Raw genomic sequence first — 14885 nt, forward strand, 5'->3', positions numbered from 1 at the left:
TACAGATACAGCCAACCATTGGACTGAACCTGGGGACCCCAATGGAAGAGTTAGGGAAAGGGCTGACGGAGCTGAAGGGGATGGCAACCTCATAGGAAGAACAACAGTATCAATTAACCATGACCCTCAACATTCCCAGGGCCAAAACCACCAAAGAGTATACATGAGTTGGTCCATGGCTCCAGCTATGTATGTAGCAGAGGACTGCCTATCTGGTATCTGGGAGGGGAGGAGCTTGGTCTTGTGGAAGCTTGATGTCCCAGAGAAGGGGGTGCTAGATGGATGAAGCTGGAGTGGGTGGGAGGGTAGGAGGCACCCTCTTAGAGGCAAAGGTGAGGTGCAGGTGTGGGGGTGGAGTTCATGGAGGGAAGACAGGGAAGGGAGAAAACATTTGAAATGTAAACAAATCAAATGATTTTTAAAAAAGATGATTCTGTGTAACTACAGGGTTTTACAGCCACATCTGTACTTCAAGGCTAACCGGAGTGTGTGCCCAAGACCACAGATCATCATATTTACTCTCTCTCTCTCTCCTTGAGTCTAACCACCTAAGTGGAAATATCTCAATATATGTTTAGGATAGCAATATCATCTATAAAATGGGTATTTTAAGCACATAGCTGCAAATCTTTTGAAATCCATAAATATGAAGCAGGTTGTAAGCAAATGTTAGGAAAATCTAACTGTCATAAGTTTAGAATCTGCTGTTGTAAAACCAAGAAAGCTAAACTCTCAGCTTTTACTAGTTTCCGTTCTAAAGAACAGCATGTGTCTGTGTGTGTATGTGCATACGTCTGTGTGTATCTGTGTGTGTCTGTGTGTGTGTGCATGTGTCTCTGTGTGTGTGCATGTGTCTGTGTGTCTGTGAGTGTCTGTGTGTCTGTGTGTGTATAATTGTACACTTAACTTCCTTCACTTTTCAATGTAATACTAGAATTTTTATACAAGGGGGAAAATCATATAACCCATATGTCGAAAGAATCAAATGTAAGTTAATACTGGAACACACATTTCAATTTTTGAAATAAAGGCTGGGGGGGATGATTAACATAGACAGAAGAAAATAGAGGTTTCTCACAGGACTAAACTTGATGTTAATCTCTGGAGCATCTTTATCTTCGTGATTAATAGCCTTGCAAAGAAGTAACAGTAAGAACTGTCCATACCTGGTTTTTTACACTGGAGTAACTTTTCAGGTGCTTTACAAATTCTGGCCGAGTGGTGTTCCGTACAGCTATAAGAGCCATGCTTCCATTGTTTAATCTGAAGTTAAACATTTGTATTTGACATCAAGGAGTTTAAAAGACTATGTTGGAAACTACCCCATATCACTTTGTCTGACAAATATAGTGCTCTCTAGAGGATACTGGCCAATATCGAAAAATCACGGTGTTGAATTGACCTAAAACTTTAAATCACATTTTGCTGTACTCTCGTTGAAATGAAAAGGCTTTCAAATTAGTTTCATTAATCCCTGGGGTTTCTTCTCACCAAAAACCTTACTGCAGAGCTCTTTGAAAATCAAACTTTTATGCACCCTAATCACATCAAGAAGTAATATTAAATCTACCTTAATTATCTAAGAATTCTAAACATGAAGCCATGTGTTTTACATTTAAAAAATGTCTTGTGACATAGTGAACATTTGCAAATGGTCTGAGATAACCTGTGGCTAGATGTTCTTTTCTGAAATCCAAACTGTGGTCGAAGTGTTTGTTTATGGGCAGAAGGTCTAAGTGACACAGTAGATGGAATAAATGGAACTGCCCTGGATAGAGGGTGCAGAGGGAACAATTGTTACCACCTATGTTCCGCTAAACAGCAGAACATTTTAATCTTACATAACACTTCCATCCAGTAAGAGAGACTAGAAACCAAAAGTGTGATCTGGTGCCAACATAGCCGCCACAAATGCATTAGCTTTAGAAGGCATCTTGCAGAAATACATGCAAATAATTTCATGCTTGGTTTCAGTGCAAACACAAAGTTGTCCTAAGAATAACAATGACGGTAAAAGGAGGCTCAGGCTAGAGCTGTGAGGAACCTTAGATATTTGCTCTTCCTCCAGTCGTTTAATATAAGGATGGACCATTGCCAGTGGACAGCGCACAGTGGCAATGAAAAAACATTGTAAGCAGCAGAGCTCTTAACTCCTGAGTTAAGTGGAGTCCAATACTCCTCCTACCCACCATGCTGTCTCTTTCCTCTGAAGACAGACAGCACCTGAGTGTTCATGGCCCTGTCTTTACACATCGTCTTTCTTAGTTGTGTGAGTTTATAAATATTATTCCTCCCCCTTTGTTCTACATGATTACATTTGGGAGAAAACTACTTTCTAGGTTAAAAATGAACATTTGCTTACAAGAATGTGCAAAGAAAGGGTACCTGTAATTCTGAGCAGATATAAAATGCCTTGCTGGTTAATTCATTGAAATGTAGCCAAGGGATTCCTATGCACCATGGTTCGCATTAAGCAAATCCAAAATGTCTCTCTAATTGGAAGCATCAAGCCAACCCAGATCCCCTGACAGAGAAGTACACACTTATACCTACTGAGCCATCTCTCCAGTCCTCATATTAAGAATACGTTTGTATAAAAATGAGAGTGCAGAGACATTCCAAGAAACATCAACAGTTATTATAATAGTCTCAACAAGTAGTGAAATGAAAGCAAACAAAGGAGGCACAACCCAAAGTTAATGCCAATGAGACCTAAGAACACTTTAGCCAGAGGGTTAGTAAAATGCAAGTGATTATAGGCCAGTTTTCTCCAGTTCAATAGTTGTTCACAATCCATCATGTGGACAAATCCTTAAGGAAGACTTAATATCATACAAAGAGCAGCTACTTTTCTAACCCACTTATTCTTTTTATTAATTCTTTGAGACATTCTTATAATGTTTTGATCATATTTACCCCCATACTTCTTTTCCTAATTCCTCTAATATCTACTTCCTACATTCTCACCCATTCCCCACTGTTGTGTTATCTTTTATCTCTCAATAATCCACCAAGTCTACTTGTATTGCTCATGTACTCATGAACTTGGGGCCATCCACATTCAACCACAAACTACCAGTGGTCACATCCTTAATGAAAACTGACTCTTCCTCCTCCCTTCAGAAGCCTTCAGTAGTTAATAGCTCCTCAGCTAGGGGGTTGGAGCCCACAGGCCCCTCCTCACACCATGCTGGAATGTCCACTGGCTGGATCTTAAATACATCTTGTTCAGGCAACGGCAGCTACTGTTGAGTTTATGAATGAACAAATACTGTCGTGTCCAGAAGGCACTGCTGCAGCTCCCCTCTGACCTCTGGCTCTTACAGTCTTTCTAGCTCTCTTCTATCATGGTCCTCGATTCTTGGCAGGGGTCAAGGATGAGATGGATGCCCCATTTGTAGTGAGCATTCCAATCGCTGACATTTATTCTTCGGACTTTCATCCGAGAATATATGTTTAACAAGTTTCTAGCTAGCTAAAGTATTACCAAAGAAAAATATTTATTAAAAAGTAAGCTTTAGTAGGCATAAAAATACTCACCTAGTGTCAGGTGCTAAGCCTCTGGGTGCCACTGAACATAGACAGGGGATCGCCATGATGCTGATATTCAAGAACTGCCCTCGGATGGTTTGCCAGTGGCCACCACAGTCTAAAGAAAATAAAGTACCAGGTTACATCCTCTCCCCAGTCACTAATGCAAGATAGGGCTTCAAGCAGATTCTTTCTGACTCACCAGATTCTGGAGATCTCTGTGCTTTCCTAGAAGTAAAACGACAGAAACAAAAACATGTCACACATGTGCAAAGCTAACATCTGCTAAACACAAGGAGACTAGAGAACCTGTAATTGCAGGACTTTCCCTAATAGAATATCACTTAAGGTATAAATGTATTATAAGGAGCATTTTTCATTTTTTAGTAACTGTAGAACATTTCTTTATTGTTGCCTTAATATTGAAATTCCATGACTCTCCATGAATTCTCATAAGGATCAAGACTGTGGGCTTGAGGCTCATGGTTGTACCAAAACTCGTTGGACTGCTAGTCTGGATGCGTGCTTGCTTCTGAAGGCAGAACCTCAACATCACCTTTTCTAGAAGAGGTAAGAATCTCTGATTCTGTACTCATAGGTACATTTTTTATGTAAAAGTAGCGTATTATTTAAAGGGAAACAAAGGGTTCCAATGGCGAAGATTATGGTTGCCACTGTCGAGGACCCCCATTCATTCCCATTACCACATGGTGGCACACGATATTTGTAACTCCAGTTCCAGGGTATCTGATACCCTCTTTTGGCCTCAGTGGGCACCAGGCATGTGTATGGTACACATACATACATGCAGGCAATTCATTTGTACATATTTTACTACAAATAAAGAGAAGTAAAGGTATCAACAATACACCGAGCTTTTATTTACCTTTCTTGTTCATCCTGAGAACAACCCGCTAGTAAAAATGATATTTTACAATCCTCTGGCCTAAAAAAAAATATAATAAAATGTACTAATAGTCATTGGCATTGGGATATAGAATTTTTGCCTTAAGAAGAACCCTTACTTAAGTTTGGCCAATGCTTTGATTACAGCAAAGTCTCTCCGCTGACTAGGGGACATCCATCGGTATTTCTCTGCCAGAGCCAACGTCCTTCCACCAAAGCCAAACATGGCTGAGAACCCAAAGCGAAGAAGCTTGCCAGCAGAGCTAAAGGTGCACATGTCCACTGACTGTATGTGACCTGGAATGGTGAATCCAGTCCATCATTGAGTGACCGAAACAGCAAACATCAGAGAGAATGTTTATTTACTTGAGAAATACTGCAAGGTACCATCTATCATCACTATTAACCTTGCTTTCTCATTACCTATCTTTGTTATAAAAACTATAAACACCACTTACAACCTTTTCATGTGATGAGCAAAGGAACTTAAAGTAGTAAATCTTATAGCCTATATCAATGTCATAAAAAATAAGATTAGGGTTCTGATGCTGAAGTAGATGTACCGGGGAAACAGAGTTAATATTAGTTTTGCATTGCATTTATCTGAACTTTCATGCCATCACATGGGATGATTTATGACCCATGGATGTGCCCTGGTAGTTTTCATCCTCTGAATAACATAATCTTATATGCCTGAAGTCTTGTTGCAATCAAACAATAGTGCAGATTACATATGCAAATAACATGCATGAACTATTCTCATTATGTTAAAAAAAACTGGGTTTTACAATATTTTTTCCACTAAGATTATAGTAAAACCTCATTTATTGCTCTTTTCAAAGCAAGTAGTTAAAACGAAAGGCAATTTAGCCAGAAGACACCCTGCCTTTGAGCTTCATTCAAACATTGCTACGCTTAGAGATGGAGAACTTACCAATCCTAGATAAGACTGACAGAAACACAATAGTTACTTACATGAATAAGAACTTCCTTATTCCACCTGGACGTCTCTAGAAGAATCCTTACCCAGTATAATGTGCATGGTTGCAGTCACCACGTGAGGAATTCCAAAGAGAGAATGTGCCAACACATTGGTAGATCCTGCCAAAACAATTTTGAAACATGTATTATCAGTAGAGTTGTGTTTTAAATTACCATGTGCTCTTATTGCACACACCCTCCCCTGCAATGTTCAGACGAAAATTAATGGAAGTTTATGACAGAAAAGTTGTTAGAGCATTAGACAAGCAGCTTTCTATTCACAGCACAGATGCTTGTCAAATGTTTGCGGGATTGTCTGTTAAACTTCTAAGTGATTTAAAAGTTAGAAAATACCACAAAATGTTAGAAAATTGGACTGGGTATATCATCCCAATAGTGCAGTGTTTGCTAGCATGTGTAAGGCCTGTGTTCTCTCTCTGGAACCATAAGTTGGAGAATAGTGTATTGACTCATAACTATTTTGGCCATGCTATTTATATTATTTCCTCAAAAATCACAATTATATAGAAGCTAACTCCATTCAAGTTTAATGAATGAGCCTTCAGTTTCTATACAAAAACAACTGACAACAGTAAAATGTCTGTGTTGAGCAAAGACAAATGCATAGACATATAAATGAGAAAAATTCAGCCAATAATAGGAAAATACAATTTCACCTTAAACTCTGACAGGCATGTTCAAAGTACATTCCGTGAGTCCTAGAGGTACTCTCTCACTTCAAATTGGTTTCCTTTCTATGCCTGAGAGAAAAACTGCCCTACAGGAAGACAATATTAAACTTGATTGTGGTCATTTAAAAGTGTGTACACAGGACATAGTTTCTGATTTTCATAATCATTAAGGTAATTCAAAAACACTCTCGAGTTCCTCCATCTACTCACTAAAGGGGAAAAGCTCCCTAGTGAAGGATCTGTCACGTTTATGTGTGACCGTGACCAAACTCATTCAGAGCCTGCTTCCAAAGAGCAGAGTAAGAAGCTATCCGTCTTCCAAGCAGTAAAGACAATGGAAAGTATAGCGAGAGGGTCAGTTGGGCAACTGGTAGAAGTCAATGTTGACCAAGAGCTGTGAAAGCATGGGTCTGTTGCGCACTAGTTCCTAAGACAGAGATCCATCCCCTGGATTTGGTTAGGAAGTGGCATGTCTGTGCCCATGAGTATGTGCTTCAAATGTGTCACTTGCAACCTTGTCTGTCCTTCAGTGTTCAGTTACAGAAGCTGAAACACCTCAGCCACTGCCATTAACAAGATGCCATTGAAATAATTATATATAACTAAGTATTGATAAACACATTTTAATTACTAACAGAAAATAAGCATAGTTAAACCAGAACTCTTAACAGTACAGCAGGAACAAAGCTCACCTTACCAACTGCAGAAGTAATTCTGACTGATTCACCAAAATAAGCCCTGTTCTGACTCCAATTACTTAAAACACAACCTTGGTCAAGGAGGAATGCAGCCAGAACCCTGAGGTCAATCCTACCAGTTCTACTCAAAAATCTTCCTGGGAGTCCTGGTCAGAGCAGTTAGTAAGAGAATGTGATAAAGAAATCAGAAAAGAAGGAGTCAAATTGTCACTAGTGATCACTTCTAATAAACCACCAGAAAATGCTGACTTTTACCTGTTGCCCAACTGACCCTCTCCCTATAATTTCCAATGTCTTTACTGGCCTGGAAGACAGATGGCTTCTTACTCTGCTCTTTGGAAGCAGGCTCTGAATGAGTTTGGTCACGGTCACACATAAACGTGACAGATCCTTCACTAGGGAGTTTTTTCCCTTTAGTGAGTAGATGGAGGAACTCGAGAGTGTTTTTGAATTACCTTAATGATTATGAAAATCAGAAACTATGTCCTGTGTACACACTTTTAAATGACCACAATCAAGTTTAATATTGTCTTCCTGTAGGGCAGTTTTTCTCTCAGGCATAGAAAGGAAACCGATTTGAAGTGAGAGAGTACCTCTAGGACTCACTGAATGTACTTTGAACATGCCTGTCAGAGTTTAAGGTGATATTGTATTTTCCCAGTATTGGCTGAATTTTTCTCATTTATATGTCTATGCAATTTGTCTTTGTTGAACACAGACATTCTGCTTTTGTCAGTTCTTATTTTTGTGTAGAAACTGAAGGCTCATTCATTAAACTTGAATGGAGTAAGCTTCTATATAATTGTATTTTTGAGGGAATAATATAAATATCACGATCAAGGTAGCTCTGAGTCAAACCCAGAGACTCCAGTAGAGTCGCAGGATACAAAATTAATATGTACATACAGTTTTTAAACTTACTTATAGAAACTTGTCATAAATAAGTCAAGACAATAAAACGATTTATGAACACTACCAAAGGTACTTAGCAGAGTTCGCTGAAGAAATGAAGGATTTGCAAGCTTAAAAGTATAAACATTGATGAAAGAGGTTTATGGTGACAGAATTACATGCATAGATATTGTGTGTTCACAAACCAGAAGACTACATATTGTCATCATAGCTAGCCTACCCAAAGCAGCCCCTGCCAAAGGATTCAATGCCGTCTCTATGAAAATTTACAGGATTTCTCATAGAAACCAAAAGAAAAAAAAGAAAAAACAGGACTCCAAGTTACTACAACAAATCTTGAAAGAGGAAAGCTGGTAGGGGCAGCATATATCCTAACTTCAAAATCTATAAAACTATAGTCATTGAAACAGCGTGCTCCTGGCATTAAAAACAGATGCATACTCAATAGAATAGAATATAAAGACCCAAAATGGAAAATTCCAGCACTTACAGTCAACCGATATTCCACACATGTACAAAAACAAAACAATAACAAAAGTAAGTTATGGTCACTGAAACTGGAGACTGGCTGTTCACGTGCAGGAGAATGAAATTAGACCCTCCCACAACTTGTACACAAACCCAAATGACAATGGATTAGATATTCAGACATTCAGTGGGAGACAGGAGAGGGGGAGAGCTCCATGCTATTGCTCGGATTCCTAAAACACGGCACAAGAGCAAAGGTGTACACACAGAGAAGTATACTCCAGTGAAAAGCTTCTGCCCAGCCCAAGATAATATCAGTGGAATGAGAAATGACTAACAGAACTGGAGAATGTTCACACAGGGCAGTCCATAGTTGGTAAGGGCTCACATCCCAAACAGACATGCCTAGTTTGTAATGGCTATCCAGCCTGAGAAATGTGTTCTTAAGTGCCATTGTCACCACGCCAACATTAAAGAGCAGACCTCCAGAAACCTGGATGATAAAGCCTTGTGCAGACCTAAGCTGTGTGCCATTGCTCCTGGCTTCAAACCCAAGTCACAGATTACTGTGCTGCAATATAGGTAACCCTGACGAGATGATAAGCATGTGTCTACACATATCTAAGTAGAAGAAAGGGGTCTGCTTGGTTGATATTGTTGTTCTTCCTATGGGGTTGCAAACCCCTCCAGCTCCTTCAGTTCTTCCCCTAACTCCTCCACTGGAGTCCCTGTGCTCAGTCTGATAGCTTCAAGTACCTGCATCTATATTGGTAAGGATCTGGCAGAGCCTCTCAGGAGACTATTATATCAGGCTCCTGTCGGCAAGCATTTCTTGGCATCAACAATAGTGTCTGGGTTCCCACTCCACTCTCTGTCTCTATATTTCCTTTAGACAGGAGCAATTCTGGCTTAATATTTTTGAGATGGGTGGGTGGTCCTATCCCACAGCCGGGAGCATGTCTAACCTCTGGATATGGTCTTTACAGGCTATCTCTCCCCTTTGTTGGGCACTTCAGCTAATGCCTTCCCTGTTGGGTCCTGAGAGCCTCTTGCTTTCCTGGCACCTGGGACTTTCTAGTGGCCACCCCCAGTTCCCCATCTCCCATTGTTACACACTTCTGTTCAATTTCATGACCCTCTGTACCTCTCCTCCATCTCTTCCCACACCGGATCCCGCAACCACACCCCTCCCCCGATTTCTCTCTCCCCTTCCTCTCTTCTTCCCAAGTCCCTCCCACCCTCTAACTCCTGTGACTATTTTGTTCCCCCTTCTAAGTAGTACTGAAGCATCCACACTTTGGTCTTCCTCCTCCAGTAGGAAGTAACAAGACCCCCTGCCCCGGAGCTCCCAGGGACTAAATCACCAACCAACGAATACAAATGAGGAACCCATAGCTCCAGCTGTAGCAGAGGATGGCCTTATCAGCAATCAATGGGAGGAGAGACCCTTGGTCCTCTGAAGGCTTGATGCCCAGCATAGGGGAATGCTAGGGTGGTGAGGTAGGAGTGAGTGGTTGAGGGTGGAGCACTCTCATAGATAGAAGCAAAGGGGAGGAGGGATGGGATAGGGGTTAGCAGAGGGGAAACCAAGAAGGGGAAAACATTTGAAATGTAAATAAATACAATGACCAATAAAAATTAAAACAAAAAACAAAAGAAATAAAAGTGAGTATATGACATAAAAGTAAAAATAAACAAACAAATAAACAAACAGAGGAAATGTGCAAAGAACATTCTTAAAAACAGCAGTTTAAGGTGGGGCTTTCAGAAATGAAGTAGTGTAAGTCGAAGCATGGGTATAAAGGCTTAGGACAACGCTGCATGCTATTATTAATTTTATGAATGTTATAATTCAATACTAGAGTAAATTTGCAGCTTTTCATTCAGCACTAAGTTAACTTTAGCTTACTGTGAGTTGATAAAGTTTTAAATTTTAAAAACTTTTACTCTTTAATGACTGGATATTGTTTGAAAATTGATTTTTTCATACAATATATCCTGATTACAATATATCCCCTCCCCATACTCCTCCCAGTTCCTGTCCACCTCCCGTTCCGTTCACATCCACTCCCTTTATGTCTCTCATCGGAATAGAACTGACTTCTAAAAGATAACAACAACATAAAGTATAATAAGATAAAACTATCACATCAAAGTCGAACAAGGCAAACCAACAGAAGAGCCAAAGAGCAGTGACAATAATGCAGAGACTCCACTCATTCAGGAGTCCCACAAAAATACTGAACTGAAAGCCACAGTATCTACACAGAGGACCTGGTGTGGACTTGCTGAGGCCCTGCACTTGCTGCTTACGTCTCTGTGAGTTCATATGAGCCTTCCCCAGTTTGACTCAGAGGGCCTTGTTCTCCATCCCCTTTGGTGCTTAAACTCTTTCAGCCTCCTCTGCCGAGGGGTTCCCTGAGCTCTGAGTGAAGGGGTTTGATAGAAACATCTCATTTAGAGCTGTATGGCCCAAGGTGTCTTTCTCTGTGTAACGTATGGCTGTGGTCACTGTTCCGCTGCTGGAGGACGTTTCTCTGATGCTGGCTCAATAAGGCACTGGCCTGTGAATAATAGTTATGTTAAAACATGGACATTCTTATTATGCCCTTGCTCTACAAACTTTTTCTCTATAAACTTTCTTGCCCTTTAAATATATTTGTTTCAAAACTTAGGGGAATCATGGCCATGGAGATTGCTCAGCTGTTAAGAGTGCATACTGCCTTTGCAGAAGACCGAAATCCAGTTCCCAGCACTCATATCAGGCAACTCACAAGTGCCTATATCTCTAACTTAGGGGGTTCTGATGCCTTCTTCTAACCTCCCAAGTGCACTCCCATTCACATAGTTCCCCACATACAAACAAAATTAAATATAAATCTTTAAAAAGACATTAGCATACACGGTAGAAACATGCCCACTGTGGACATCAATAGCAAGCATCACTGTCTTTCCCTTCAGCTGCTTCAGGCTTTGCTGTCTCAGCAGTGCCATCTTCTGGATCCTCCTCAAAGGACCTGGCTGAGGCCCCTGTTGGGGGAAGGGGTTTCTTTTCAGAAAAACACCCATGGTGGATGCTTGTTCTTTTTCATCATAGATTTGCTTGCCCACATAATACACCACAAACAGTCCTCTCTGTTGTGGAAACTACTTGATGTCTTGGGTCTATGCTTTCAAAAATTTCCCCAGAGCTCTAAGTTTTCTTGGGAATTCTTCTACAGTAGTGTCCTTGACTCAATATGTGTTTACTGGTCAACAAGAACATGTGAGCCTCGTTATGAATGTATAGAGCCATCACTGTATATGAAGTCTGTCTTTAACCAAAATGTGATTACATTAAACAATGACTTCATACCCAAGGAACTCAAATGTGTCTTTTAATTTGACATTACATTTGTTTTTCAAAAAATGAGTAAATTTTATGACTAGTGATTTTACTGAAGAAGACATACAAATGGCCAGTGGGGCCATCACTAATCGTAGAAATACAACTTAAAACCTCAACAACTGTTCTTTTGGTAACAATATACTAAAGTCGGGATGAAACAGATGAAGAGCTTGACCCTTGAACAATGATGCCATGCAAATTCATGGTGTATTCCACATTTTTACCAAAGCCATTCTACAAAATCCACTGCCATAACAAGATAAGAACACAGCAATAATAAAGAAAACTAGGGACCTCTTTCCCTGAAGAATGTGCATAAAAATTCTCTGCAGAAAGTAGCAAAAGAAATAACGTTATGAAGATCACGTGTTGTCAACAGATTTATTGTATTTCAAGAGTATAAGACTTGCCCAACATAGCAAACCAACAAGACAGTTGCATGACTGGACTCAAAGACAGAAATCACATGATTGTAGTACCAAAACACTCAAAATTGCTACCAGAAAATACAGGTAAAATAGTTTAAGAGATAGACATATGCAAGGATTTTTCTGAAAATGATTCTAACAGTACAGGAAATAGCCTAAAAGTTCATCGATGGATTAAATGAAATTAAAGCTTCTGTGCTACAAAGGGTGCAACCGTCAGGAGGAAAAGAGTGTCTGCAGAGTCGGAGAAATTCTTCTGACTACTACACATCAGAAAGGGGATTAATATCTAGACTATATAAAGAGTTGCAAAAATTAAACATAAAACACACATCATTAAGTCAATGTTAAACTGGATAAACAGTTTTCAAAAGAAAAAAAAAACACAGATGCTCAATAGCTCAATGGTGTCCATTGTCCTTAGACATCAGAGAAATGCAAACTAAGCCATTCTGGATCCTATCTTACCCCAGTCTGCGTGGCTATCATCAAGAAGGCAACTGGCAACCAAAGCTGACAAATATGTGGAGAAAGAGAAACCCTTGTTGACTGTTGGTAGGAGTGTAAACTGCAGGAGCCACTTTGGAAATCAACATGGAAGCTTTCCAACAAACCCACAATAGTCCAAGGACAGTGAGACAAATACCACAGACTGACCTGCAGACCCATGCTGACAGTAGCACTGATTACAGTAACGAAAGTGATGATCAGCCCATATATAGCCCCAACAGATGAATGGGTAAAGAAAATGTGGTGTACATAGACAGTGGAGGGCATTTAGGCCCTAGAATGAAACTCTAGTTTATTCTAGTGTTTGCTTACACACACACACACACACACACACACACACACACACACACACACACACGCGCACAACCTGAGAACAGAAAGCTAAGAATAGTATTGTGACTAGCTGGGTGAGGAGACATGAGCGGGTAATAAAAGCAGTGTGTCACAGACCTATCTTCGAGTCCCTGCTCACGCATCAATCTTCACAAGAGCAAAGATTTAGGATCAGCTCCAGTGCTCGCTAGATGAATGCATACAGAAAGATACGGCATATATTTACAATGGAATGCAACCTTTAAAATCATGACAGCCCGGGGATCTGGGACAATGTGGACAAATTTGTATGATAGTATGGCTGGTAAGATAAGGCAGGTATGCAGAAAATGAACACTAGAGAAAATCTCACTTACGTATGAAATCTGAAGAAAAAACAAACAAACAGAAAAAAAAAAAAACAAAAGATATAAAACAACTGAACTCAAAGAAGCAGGGAGCAGGGGCTCAGGTTCCAGCAGTGGAGAGATGGGAAGTGAGGGCCATGCTGGACAAAGGAGGCAAAATCCAAGTTAGAGAGAGAAAGTTCAGGAGTTCTAGTGTAAAGCCCAGTGAGTACAATTAATGTGTAACATACTTGAAAACTGCTAAGGGTAGAATTCATTTTCTTACACACAAGAAATGAGAAGTATGTGGAGGAGCGCATGTGATAATGAATCAAACTTAGTCATTCTAAGATGTCCACATGTTCCAAACATGCCATACATGTGACTATGAGCGCTTTTAGTCAATTTAAAAATAAGTGAGGGAAAGCCATTTAAACCAACTGATAGAGATAAATTAACTTTAAAAAAGATTCTTAGGTCCCACTCTAGATATCATGAATCAGCCTGTAATTTTTAAGATGCCCAAGTGAATTTTACAGAGGCACAGTCTGTGAATAAGCAGTCGTACGTAACACCACCTCCTTCCCAGGTTTTACCTCCAACTGGTTCGATGGAGAGAAAAAGGTAGGGGTGGGGGGTGGGGCGCACAGACTGGACCTAGGTAAGTTTCAAGGATTTCTCAGTGTGAACCCTTGGTCTGCAAACAAGTAGCCTAGAACCCTTTACTCTGGGTGTCTTTGACTAGAACTCTCGAAGATCTTTTGGATCTTTCCTGCCTGTATTGATTGGCCACACGATGCATGATGAATCTGGAATCATCCAGAAGGAAAACAAACCCGTTTTTTTTTCCTTGCTGCATCAGATTTACAGTTAAGGTTTCAAAAGGACACATAATTAGAGAGGGACCTTCAGGGTTATTGATCACAGTATCCCATGACATCACTTCCTCCGTCCCTGGGGTTAATTAGAAGACTGTAAAGGAATTCCTCTAGAAAGTCTGAAGAAAACATAACATAATGCTGTTATGCACAGTGGCAAAGGGTGCACCTCATGACCAGGGATGTACAGACTGCTCCCGCCGGTCTCAAGTACGGTGAGGGCGGAAGTCCTTTTGGAATGCTAGAGATCAGTTCGCTGCTTTCATGACCTGCCGAGCTCTGCAACTGTCCTCGGATTTCACACAGTTCAGCCGTCTATGACCAGAGGTCAGAAACTACTCATCAGCTGCTCATTAAAGCATACCTTGATGTTTGAACGTGAGTTTCTTTGGCACTCTGAAGGAAACCTGAAGGCCCAGAAGAAAGTACTTCTGAAGTCATAAAGTTAAAGGAGGTACTTTACCCCTCCAGAAAACTATACATGGTTTGAAAACAAAATGTCCACAACAGAGAAGACCATGCTGCTCACATCAATAGCAGAAGATAAGCATTTTAATTTACAGGAAAAGTTATTTTTTTTAAACACTACAAGTAACGTTGCCCCCCTCCCCCCGGCCCCGGCCCTCCCACACACATGCTGAAATGTGGTAAAAAAGAGAGCTGCAGTGATGCGGTGTTGGGGGTGCAGCATTTCATGAAAAACAAAGTGGAACTCTGATGAAGTACAAGGCAGCACCCACGGACTCCAACAGAAGCAGCAAACAAACGAACGAATGAATGAATGAGTAAATAAATAAATAAATAAATAAATAAATAAATAAATAAAATTGTCCT

At 40.3% G+C, this 14885-nt stretch overlaps 1 protein-coding gene and 1 non-coding gene across 4 annotated transcripts in view; one reads left to right on the forward strand and one right to left on the reverse strand.

Annotated features, from left to right (window-relative positions):
• Positions 1-14885, reverse strand: part of Cerkl (CERK like autophagy regulator) — a 102073-nt gene that overhangs the window by 4816 nt on the left and 82372 nt on the right. Inside the window, exons 6-11 of one of the 3 annotated variants that reach the window (XM_087655140.1) lie at positions 5464-5538; positions 4557-4734; positions 4418-4477; positions 3734-3759; positions 3541-3649; positions 1167-1263 (exon numbers count right to left, since the gene is read on the reverse strand). In XM_087655140.1, the coding sequence (XP_087511266.1) occupies positions 1167-1263; positions 3541-3649; positions 3734-3759; positions 4418-4477; positions 4557-4734; positions 5464-5538 (545 nt within the window). The remainder of the gene's footprint in view (positions 1-1166; positions 1264-3540; positions 3650-3733; positions 3760-4417; positions 4478-4556; positions 4735-5463; positions 5539-14885) is intronic. The other 2 variants (XR_015684440.1, XM_087655141.1) reach the window with 2 other exon arrangements.
• Positions 11697-11798, forward strand: LOC120101977 (U6 spliceosomal RNA). Its single transcript, XR_015685048.1, has one exon. It is a non-coding gene; the product is annotated as a U6 spliceosomal RNA (small nuclear RNA).

The sequence above is a fragment of the Rattus norvegicus genome, chromosome 3, assembly GCF_021556685.1.
Source record: "Rattus norvegicus strain SHRSP/BbbUtx chromosome 3, alternate assembly SHRSP_T2T, whole genome shotgun sequence".
Taxonomy (NCBI): domain Eukaryota; kingdom Metazoa; phylum Chordata; class Mammalia; order Rodentia; family Muridae; genus Rattus; species Rattus norvegicus.